This window comes from Castanea sativa, chromosome 12 (assembly GCF_040712315.1).
Source record: "Castanea sativa cultivar Marrone di Chiusa Pesio chromosome 12, ASM4071231v1".
Lineage (NCBI taxonomy): Eukaryota > Viridiplantae > Streptophyta > Magnoliopsida > Fagales > Fagaceae > Castanea > Castanea sativa.
Window position 1 is genome coordinate 19,230,426 of NC_134024.1, and position 11,519 is coordinate 19,241,944.

At 39.4% G+C, this 11,519-nt stretch overlaps 2 protein-coding genes across 2 annotated transcripts; both read left to right on the forward strand.

Annotated features, from left to right (window-relative positions):
* Nucleotides 1-636: 636 nt before the first annotated feature.
* LOC142620320 (uncharacterized) lies at nt 637-5,758 on the forward strand. The gene is made up of 5 exons (XM_075793709.1): nt 637-1,090; nt 2,800-3,292; nt 4,028-4,269; nt 4,338-4,867; nt 5,714-5,758. Exons 1-5 carry the CDS (start codon nt 637-639, stop codon nt 5,756-5,758), a joined length of 1,764 nt encoding a protein of 587 aa, XP_075649824.1.
* Nucleotides 5,532-10,767, forward strand: LOC142618504 (growth-regulating factor 4-like). Its single transcript, XM_075791449.1, has 4 exons — nt 5,532-6,029; nt 6,976-7,333; nt 9,901-10,307; nt 10,394-10,767. Exons 1-4 carry the CDS (start codon nt 5,804-5,806, stop codon nt 10,399-10,401), a joined length of 999 nt encoding a protein of 332 aa, XP_075647564.1. The 5' UTR covers nt 5,532-5,803; the 3' UTR covers nt 10,402-10,767.
* The last annotated feature ends 752 nt before the right edge of the window (nt 10,768-11,519 follow it).

The following is an 11,519-nucleotide window of genomic DNA, read 5'->3' on the forward strand; positions in this document are numbered from 1 at the left end:
TAGATCAATCTATGCAGTATGAGGGTATCAGTTCTCTCTGCTTTTCTTGTGGTCGTGTAGGCCACAAATCAGGAAACTGCCCTTACAGAACAAGGATGCTGGAAAAAGACGACAAGGTGGAGACTAGAGCTGAAGATCCGACGAACCAAGAAGCGCGAGAAAACGCAAAGCCTGAATCAAACAACTTTGGGCCCTGGGTTCTGGTTGCACAAAAAAGGAAACCCAGCAAGAATGCGTCGAAAGAGAGTAGGCCTGAAGCCAATTTAGGATATTCTTCCCAAAGTCCATTAGGTCCTCGAGCCCACCTAGTAGAATCTTTTCAGCAAATTTTGACCAAAATGTTGAGATTCGACATAATAGTGACGTATTTGGAGTAAGTGCGAACTATGCAAATCGCACTATTGTGGAGTCTGAATTGTCTAAGTCTAAGTCTATTCCATCTACCTCAAAGGTGAAGAAATATGTGTCTGGCTATAAATGGAAAAAAAAAAAAAAAAAAAAAAAAGCCAAGACCAACCTAGGCAAAAAGCTACTAGACAAAAAGGCACATCGGAATGAAAGATGGTCAAGCCAAAAGCGTTGGAGATCACCTCCTAGGAGGGTAAAAGGGAGAGATTTGGTTTTTTTGAAATGACCATGGAGATAAAAGAGTTCAGAGCTAGAGGATCCTTTGAGCCCGGGTTTGTTCATCCCAACCTTATACCGAACCGGCCTGATTATGCATTGGAGAAGTCTGTAACGGTGGATGATGTGGTCATGAGCATGGGTTCCCCTTCAGCCCAAGAGACAGATGGTAACACCAAGCAAGATTTCTCACTCCAGGAGTCTGTTAGGCAACTGCTTGCTAAGATTTCACCTAACCACCACGAAAAGGGAGCAAATCAAACCTCTTCCATGGAGATTGAAGTCGGAAACATATCCAAAACAACCCTTAAGCGAATTGATCCAAAACTTCGATCCAGGATAGCTGGCAAAGAAGAAGAGCTTTACCCATCCTTTGCCCATGACAATAATGCCCCTGGGGACCCAACCAATGGCCAAATGGCAGATCTAATCCCATCAGAAAGGGACATGCAGGTGGACAAGGGAGGTGATATTCCTAATCATCCTCTCTAATTTGCCTCTTATGGTCCTTTTATTATTTTTATTAATAATGAATATGCTCATCTAGAATTGTCGGGGCCTTAATAACCCCAACTTTGGTAATAATGTTAGTGACATGATCCATAGGCATTATCCTACTATTATAATTATTACTGAAACTAAATTGAGTGGTGACAGGGCTAAAGGGATTATAGATAGGCTCCCCCTGGATGGAGCAATTGTAGCCAATTCTTTTGGGCGGTCTAGCGGTTTGTGGCTTCTTTGGGACTCTGACCAAGTGGAGTTAGCCGAATTATCATCTACAAAGCAGGAGATCCACGCTATTGTCTCGTCTACAGCAAATTCCCTTTGGTTTCTTTTTTTCTATTTACGCTAGTCCAAGATTGGCTAAGCGAAGACTTCTCTAGGATAATCTAGAAACTATGGTTGGCCTCCATTCCCTGCCTTGGGTCATCGCAGGAGACTTTGATGAAGTACTTATGAATGAAGATAAATTCGGAGGTAATGTAGTGAGCATAAGTAGAGCGCTCCGGTTCCAGGAATGCTTAGACACTTGCAATATGATTGATATTGGCTTCGTTGGGCCTCGTTTTACATGGTCTAACAATAGACCCTTTTCCCAGCTCGTTCAGGAATGGATAGACAGAGTTTTTGTTAATCCTATTTGGAACAACCTCCACCCTAAAGCTGCCGTCCTTCATTTGGAGAAAACTCACTCAGGCCATTGCCCAATTAAGCTGTTATTTGATAGGCCTCTAGAAGCACGAACTCCTAGACCTTTAGATTCCAACCCATGTGGCTCTCACACCCCTCTTTCCCTAGAGTTGTTCACGAAGCTTAGGAAAACCTGCCAACTTTGTAGCAAGCAATAATGTCCTTCTCGGAGAAAGCAATTATTTGGAATAGAGACCAGTTTAGCATGTTTTAGAGAAAGAAAAGAGTTCTTGTAAGACTTAAGGGCATTCAAAAGAGTTTGGACACAATCCCGAATACTTACCTAGTTAATTTAGAGTAGAAGTTAAGAGCTGAATTCTCAGAAGTAGCAAAGCTTGAGGAATAATTTTGGGCAATGAAATCCCGAATCCTTTGGCTAGTTGAGGGTGACAAAAATACAACATTCTACCACACTACAGCCTTGGTGTGTAGAAGAAGAAACCGCATCTTGTGTATGAAAGGCAGAATAGGTAACTGGATTAATGGAGATAAAGAAATTGCAGAGTTCATTAGAGGAGGCTTCTTGGACCTTTTCACTTCAAGCCTCAGCAGCTCGCCATTGGCAAAATGGAACCCCCCCCCCTGCTGGTACACCTACCTGAATGAGGCAGAAGCCATAAATTTGGACAGGAAGGTTTCTGATGCTAAAATTTCAGCCAGTCTGTAGGTGCTCAAACCATTTAAAGCCCCTGGACTAGATGGCTTACACACTGGTTGCTGGTTTCTTCCAGCGCTTTTGGCTTCTAGTAGGAGAATCCGTGAAAAAGGAAATCAAGCTTATCTTCAATACAGGGGTGGTCCCTGAGTACCTTAACAAGACTTTCATCACTCTTATCCCCAAATGCAAAAATCCAGAATCACTGAATAATTCTACCCTATTAGCCTATGCAACACTATATACGAGATGGTGACCAAGAGTGGCTCGGATCCGACCTCTGCTGTCAAGATTAGTATCCCCCTTACAACCTGCCTTTGTCCCAGGGAGGCAAGGGGTGGACAATGCGATTATCGTCCAAGAACTGATTCATTCTATGGCTAAGAAAAAAGGTAGAGGTAGTGTGATGGCAATAAAGCTGGATTTTGAGAAAGCTTATGACCATTTGGAGCGGAGTTTCGTTAGAGACACTCTGAATCTTTACAAATTCCCAAGCCATCTAGTCTCCTTGATTATGAGCTGCGTTTCTACATCCTCTATTTCCATCCTCGTAAATGGGGGAGCTTTAGGGCAGTTCTACCCATTAAGAGGCATCCGGCAAGGAGATCCCTTATCCCCGTATCTTTTTATTTTATGCATGGAAGTCTTTGGGGCATTAATAGAGGATAAGTGTAAAGCTAAGCTCTGGAATTCTGTAAAAGCTTCTCAAAGGGGTTTGGCTTTCTCCCATGTCTTCTTTGCGAATGATCTTTTGCTTTTCACAAGAGCATTTTGCTTTTCACAAGAGCAGATAGGAAGAATTGCACTGCTACTAGGGATGTTCTTGATTCTTTTTGCGAGCTTTCTAGGCAGAAAATTAGCAACGAAAAATCCCGAGTCTATTTCTCTCTGAATGTTGATCCAGATAAAAGATCCGAGCTGTGTGAGATTCTGGGCTTCCACTCCACCTCCACTCTTGGGAAATTACTCTATTAGCAAAGCTTAACTGGAGGTACCACTCTGAAAAATCCTCCCTATAGGCTAGAGTTCTTACCCAAAAATACCGCAATAAGAGAAGAGTATCTAGAACCCAAGAAAACCCTATCTTGTGCTCCCCAACCTGGTCTACGCTTAAAAAAGGGAAAGACACATTCAATAAGGGATCTAAGTGGATAACTAGAAGGGACAATGGGTTATCCCTCTAGTTTGACAAGTGGTTGGACAAAGGAACGCTAAGAAGTCTTATATCGCATCCGCTTCATAAGGGTGAGGATAACATTAGACTCAAGGATGTTGCTAGTTATTTTGGTTGGAATATGGAAACATCTCCTTCTCCTTCCCGACCTCAATTCTCTTGGAAATGAAGGCCACTCCTCTCCTTTTCTCATTCCAAGGAGAGGATAGGATCACTTGGCACTACTCACCAAATGGAGAGTTCAGGCTTAAAGATGCATACTAACTAACAGTTAACAAGGAAAAAGACACGAGTAAACCTCCCTTTCCAGGTGCTTGGGTATGGAAGACTCTATCCCTTCCAAAAGTCAAACACTTTCTATGACAATGTTGTCATTCTAGTATAGCAATCAAAGCTCTCCTTAATGAGAGAGGTTTGGGCATCCAGCCTGTCTACCCTATGTGCAACATCGAGCTAGAGACCATAATCCATGCCTTAAGAGATTGTCCCAAAGCCCAGTGCTTCTGGAACTCCTTCTCGCCCCCATTTTCATCCTCGCTTTTCTACGGGTTGCAATTAGTTGACTGGTTAAAAACCAACTATAGGAGCTCTCGGCATAGCGGTGTATCTGATATTGAGTGGGGTATAATATTTCCCATGGCTGTTTGGACCCTCTGGCTTCACCGAAATGCATCGTGTTTGGAAGATTAGGTCCACAACGAAACCTCCTAGACGAGACTTTGGCAAGAGCAGCAAAGGTTGCCTATCTTGGCATAAATGGGAAACAGACCCCAATCCGAAATAAAATTCAGGTGAAGTGGATTCCTCCCTCCAGCAACTGGTTCAAGCTGAACTCAAATGGTTCGTCAATGGGTAACCCGGGTTTGGCAGGAGGTGGAGGGATTATTCGAAATAAAAATGGTGAATGGGTGGAAGGCTATGCCCGAGCCATTGGTATCACGACTAGTGTCGCTGCGAAACTTTGGGCTTTACGGGATGGCATTCGACTTTGCATTGCTCTCAAACTGCCAGCGGTGGAAATAGAGTTGGATGCCAAGGTGGTTCTTGACTTAGTGGGGAAAGAGTCTAGTAATCCTAACAGCTTAGACGCTTTAGTAGTTGATTGCAAAGAAGGCTTGAAGAATATTCCTTTTCTCAGGATCAAGCACTACTACAAAGAAGCCAATAAGTGTACTGATAACTTAGCTAGACGGGGAGCCCTTCTGGGCCAAGATTTCATTGTTTTATCCCCCCTCCCCCCCCATAGGTTGATTTGCTTCTCAGATTAGATGATTTGGGTACCATATATGATCGTTATGTATCCTCTTCTCCAGAGGTTTTTTAGTTGTTTAATGAAAAGTCTTGTTTACCACCACAAAAAAAAAAAAAAAAAAAAAGAAAAGAAAGAAAGGTCGAATCTAGTACATGTAGGTGGGATCATTAGTGTAACGCCTTCAAAATTTTGTACAGTTCTAGACGCATGAAAGACTATATAATTTTTAAAGTCATTAAAAATTATGACGAAAGCACACTTCGTTTAAGGTTGTTAATACAGCCATGAAAACTTTACCCAAGTTTTAGAACATTAAATTAAATCAAAACTCAACTACACACTGGCAAACGAAATTTATAGGATAAGCCATGGTTTTATTCACACTCACTCAAATCATAACAACACAAAAATTAAAAGCTAACTAAGATATGCTAAAAGAAAACAAAAAAACATAAAGGCTCTTGAGTGTGGTTCAACCAAACAATTAGAACTTTGTTCAGACAGCCCACCCTTTTAAATGAACATATCAGTTACGTAAACACAAAACTTAATTCTAGTGGGATTACTTAGAAGGACAAAGACTTGAATGCCTCACCCAATAAAATGAGACCAAACCTTGTGCCTTGGGGTTCCTCCACACAGTCACTGCCCCCCTTTCACAACACACACTCAAACCCACACTTTCAGACACCCAACAACACCCACAAAAACTCAAAAAACAACCAACAGAGACTGTGTGTGACACACTGAGATAGCAAAATCCAAATGGTTGAGACAGAAGCTGATCTCTGTCCCATGCTTTTATCTGTCTCAGGGGGCCAGTTTTGAGCTTTCTGGGTCTGTCATAGGACTCATATAGGAGTGTGTAAATAGAAGTGAGTACTGAGTACTGGTAGTGGTGGAGATGAATAGTACTGGTGGAGGTGGTGGGGGTGGAGGTAGTGTTAGTGGGACGGGAATAGGCACAGGTATGAGGTCACCTTTTACAGTGTCACAATGGCAGGAGCTAGAGCACCAAGCTTTGATCTTTAAGTATATGGTGGCAGGTTTGCCTGTACCACCTGATCTTGTGCTACCTATTCAGAGAAGCTTTGAGTCTATTGCTCATAGGTTCTTCCACCATCCCACAAGTAAGTATCCCTCTCCGGATTATTGGGTTGATTTGGTTTCTGGGTTTGTGATTTGATTTGAGGAATCTTTTTTTTTCTTTTCCTTTTTTTCTTTTCTCCACTTTGTTTTTAACAATAAAAACCAGTGCTTTACTTTCTTTCCTCTTCTTCTTTGCTTGTTTTGGTAAGCATAAAGAAATGTTTCAGATGGGGTTTTTCCTTTTTTGAAAAAGAAAAAGTTGGTGATAGTAATAAATAGTGAAGTAATTATTCATGTGCAGGATATATGTAGTAGTGAATTCCTTTTTAGAGTATTAAAAATTAATTGATAGAGATTGAGAAGCACCCTTGAGCCCATGAAATTTATTGACTTGAATGTCAGTTGGGGGTTGTAAACCAATCAAGTCTTCTTCTTTTTTTCGAGAATCCAGTCAAGTCATATTCAGGGTAAAGGGCTTTACTTTTAAATTATTTTGGCAATTTCTTTGAATCTCTTTGAAATTTATTATTTCTATTCATCTGGTTTTTCGGTTAATGTAATCAGGAAGAAAAAAAAAAGACTTCTAGCTGAGGTCATTGCTGTTTATTTTTCAAATATTCTGTAGCTTGATCAGAAGACTTCAGTATTACTTTTTACTAGTTCTTTTTGTTCTGTGATTTTTGCTATTAAAAAATATTCTTCCTGAGGCCATTGACTATATCCTCCATTCTTTATTGGTTTTGTTAACTTGTTGAGATCAGAAGAATTTTCTGGCTAATCATATCCCTTTTCTTCAGCAATTTTTTAATCAGTCTCTTGATATTGTCCAGGTATGGATAATAAAGTGTTATGTCACTTTTATCATAATATATTATCCTGGTGTCATTATTGCTGGTGATATAATACATATTATATCACTTTCAGTGTCTGTGATAATGCTGCTAGTAGCAAGTAGTATATATGTATAAACCCTGTATGATTTTGTAGTGGGCTATTGCTCCTTCTATGGGAAGAAGGTGGACCCAGAGCCGGGACGATGCAGGAGAACTGATGGCAAGAAGTGGAGGTGCTCCAAAGACGCGTACCCGGACTCTAAGTACTGTGAGCGCCACATGCATCGTGGCCGCAACCGTTCAAGAAAGCCTGTGGAATCACAAACTATGACACAGTCAACATCGTCCACTGTGACATCACTGACTGTCACTGGAAGCAGCAGTGGGAATGGGAGCTTCCAGAACCTACAATTGAGTGCCTTTGGTAATCCCCAAGGTGCTAGTTCTGGAGCCAACCAGTCCCAGTATCATCTGGATTCCATTCCATATGGAATCCCAAACAAAGATTACAGGTATAGCATTCCCTGTATTTTACTTGTGCTCCATTTGGTTGCTTAGAAAATGTAGAAATATAAATGAAAGTAAAAAGTTTTGAGTCATTGATTACCTGAGAAGGACAAATTATACAACTGAGCCCATAGGACCGTATGGATATCAAGTTGAGATTTCAGTAGTTTGGAAGCAGAGAGCTACAACAGAAGACAAACCATTCCATTTTTTTACTGTTGTTTCGATAAAGATTTTAAATTTTAGTTCTACTAAATAAAGAAATGGTAATTGTGTTTCTGTGTTGTTGTTGTTGAATATCTCTGCGTTGTTATAATTTTTGCTGGATTTTAGACCAGTCGCTTTGTGATATGAACAGTGGAATTGCTTAGCTGTTAGAAATGTCACATGATCCAAGTGTAATTTGGGCCCATATTGTTGAAATTGTGTGGTGGAAATAAAATTGTGGGCTCTTGCCATCTGGGTAATGGAGATGTTACAGAAACCTTTCAATTTTCTGTCAGATCCTGGTTTCTGGGCCCTGATGTCCATAAGAATATTTATCTAGGATTTCATATGTTTTTACTGATGGAGATGGTGGTTGTACAGTGTTATTTTGGTCTGCTTCTTTGCTTTCTGTTTCCTCTGCAAAATTCATAGTAGAGATCTGACCGCCATTAGAAATGCTCCTCAGCCTTGTTATAACTGAGAAGAATTCTGTTCTGCTGTCTTCAGTTGCTGTAAGGGAATTAGGGGAACGATAGGCCTACTGATTTTTCAGAATTTTAATTTCCAACTATTGCCTCATATCTGTGGAAGGAAAGAATGTGTTGGCCTCTTCCTGGATTTTAGTAGTGTTTTTTTTTTTTTTTGAGAAAAAAAAAAAAAAAAAAAAAAACTACCAAAATCCAGGAAGAGGCCAACACATTCTTTTATATCTTGATAGTCAAAGTCTTTGGTAGTGTTGATTACTGTTAAAGAGTTGAGGACATAGAACTCACTTTTATATATTGATAGTCAGAGCCTATGGTTTATTCATAAATGTGATTACCTGCTTTTTTTTTTTTTTTTTTTTTTTTTTTTGGTGGTACCTAAACATATTGGTCTGCAGGGAAACTTTTGAATTTGCTGTTGGGTCTAGTGTTTGTTGGGCCCGTTCATGAAATTGTGTTGTGTCTAGTGTTCATTGGGCCCATTCATGAAATTGTGTGGTAGGAGTAATATGGAATTTCCCTGCTATCTGGGTAATGGACATGTTGCATAAACTTCAGATTTTCTGCAAGGCTCAGGCTTCTGGGCCATGATGTCCATAACAATAGTCTGCTGTAATCTGCTCTTTTTGCAGTGTGTTTTTTTTTTTTGGCAGTGATCTTTTTGGACTGCTTCCTTGCTTTCTGTTTTCTCTGTTAAATTCATTGCAGAAATCTGACAAGCATTCTGAATTGTCTTGAGCGTGCTAATTAGTGGCAGCTTATTGACCCTCTGCAGTCGCCATCAAAAGAAAAATATGCTAAATTTTAGGTTTTAATGTTGGCCATGAGGTGTTAAAAAAAATTGGGCTGTACCCACCACATTACTCTTCTTAGCATCTTAATGCTCAACCTTGTAGACCCTTGCAGATTATTATATCTCTGTCCAAATCAGTGTTGTTGAAAGCATACACTTTTTTTGGTCTGATACATGTTCCTTTGAGCTTGTTAAAGAGCCACGAAAAGGCTGGCCATCACAATGCTTTATATGCAAGTTGTTCTACATTGGAAGAGGACTTCAGGAGCATTCTGAGCTGTGGTGGTAGTCTTGCTTCTGGTTACTTTTCAATTAACCAAATTATTCTGCTTAGCTGCAATTGTTCCAAGAATAGTAAGTGTAAATGGTTTGAAATTTGAATTGCTTAGTAATCTATACATTCGGTACTGGTTCTTAAGTTGGATCTATATCCAAAGTCTTTGCACCTCTTATGGGGAGTATCAGTTTGGATCTATATCCATGTCTTTGCACTCCCATGGGGAGTATATCCCTCAAACCTTGTAAAATTTTATCTATTGCATTTCTTTTTCCCCTTAAGGTGTCTATTTCAGTGTCATTATTTTTAAATTTTGTATACAATTTTGGGCTCTCCTTCAATGCAGTGCTCCCTCAAAACCTTTCTGCTATCTCTTCCTTGTTCATTTCTGCTAATTATCATTAGCAATGATGTTGTATGTTGATTTCATTCAATAAGCTGGTAAGGCGAACCTTGTTCATTTCATCTTATGCGCCATTCCTATAATGGGCACGTTGGGTTAGTTCTTTCTGGGAAGATCACCATAGTTGCGAAAGGTAAATAGGAAGGAATCATACTTGGGAGTTCTAAAATTTGCAGCGAGGTTTTGACGAGATGTCAACATCTTACCATCATTATAAAGTAAATGATAGTCACCTCAACAGCATTTTCACTTGTTTCCTGATTTTATATGCTGCAACTATAGAATGTATTTTTCTTTTTATTTTGTATTTATTTTTCAGTACAATACAAGATATTATTTTTTTAAATATAATCTCCAAAGGAAGATTAATTAATTTTGATGATCTGTATATCAATGTGAATGTACAGGTACCTTCCAGGACTTAAACCTGAGGTTGGTGAGCATAGTTTCTTCTCTGATGCTTCAGGAAGCAATAGGAATCTCCAAATAGACTCACAGCTAGACGGTACATGGCCTCTGATGCCATCCAGAGTTGCCTCATTTCCTGCATCAAAATCCAGTGACAATTCCATGTTGCAGAATGATTATCCCCAGCATTCATTTTTCAATAGTGATTTTGCCTCTGGAGAACCTGTGAAACAGGAGGGTCAGTCTCTTCGACCTTTCTTTGACGAGTGGCCTAAAACCAGGGAGTCTTGGTCTGGTCTTGAGGATGAAAGATCCAATCAGACCTCTTTCTCCACAACTCAGCTCTCAATATCTATTCCAATGACTACATCTGACTTCTCTGCAACAAGTTCTCGATCTCCACATGGTGAGTTTTAATTTATGGGAAAAATTTTCTTCTAATCTCTATCTAATATGCTATAATCTGAATTCTTTCTTGGACCTGCATTACAGATAATTGAGAGGAGCAATGGTTTAGAAATTTTCTGCAGCCGCATCATTTGAGAGCCGGTCATGTTCTAGCATGTCAACTTGTGCATGCTCAAAGACTCCCTATGAAGTATTTTTCATTTTCCTTGATAGCTTTATGGTTGTGGGTTTTCTGCAAGGCTGTTTGTATAAAATCTACATTTGCAAGCTTAAATTTTAAGGCCTGAATAAGAAAAAAACTTCGTCAGGAATTTGGGAAACCCAGAACATTGTGGTTGTGTTAAATGAAAGAGCAACAAATTTTGGCTTGGGTTTAATTACTTGCTTCCTCATTTTTATGAAATAAAGTTGCTCAATTTTCATGAAATGAAGTTCTTGGAAATATTTATGACTATTAACTCTATTTTATTCATTAATATGGAGACTGGCAAAGCACATGTGGAAAGAAAAATGTGTAGAGGAATGTTTTCCTGCAAATTAGTTATGTTTCAAGAAATTAAAATTCATGGAAGTGGATTCATTAATTCCCCGAAAAACAAAAACAAAATATACAATACAAGGAATGACGACTTCTGATTAGACCGTTGCTTAGAACATCAAGCAATAGTTTAGTTTGGTCTGTAATGCAGAGATGACTGGAAGCAGTATAAAGTCAAAAGTTAGACTTTGACTGTGCTAGGAAATCATGTGGTATGTTACCAGACTTTTCACTTTCAGACTGTGTATAATAAGTTAGTACATTTAATAAGTCGTTAACCAATCAATTTTTCAAGCATCACAATCACATCACTCACATACACATTTGCCTTTCACCTCGGCCGGAAGGTAAGAGGAGGTTGCTTAAGGATGGCTATGAAAGTTGGCTTGACCGGGTGATAAATTTGTGGACTGGGAACGTTTGAGCTCCGCATGTGTTGGTGAAAGTGATTGGAATAGCTCAACTGTGCAGGTGAGCAGCACAACTGCCACAGTACATTTTCAACCAAAATTTGAGGAGACATCTTTTTTTTTTATATGACTATAGTTTATACCATATTTCGTATTTCGTACTTCTTAGAATTGTTAATTAAAGTTCAAATTTATGAAATTATTTTCAATTTGAAACTTTTTTTTCCATGCTTTGTTATTTATTTCCATTATTTTGAATAGT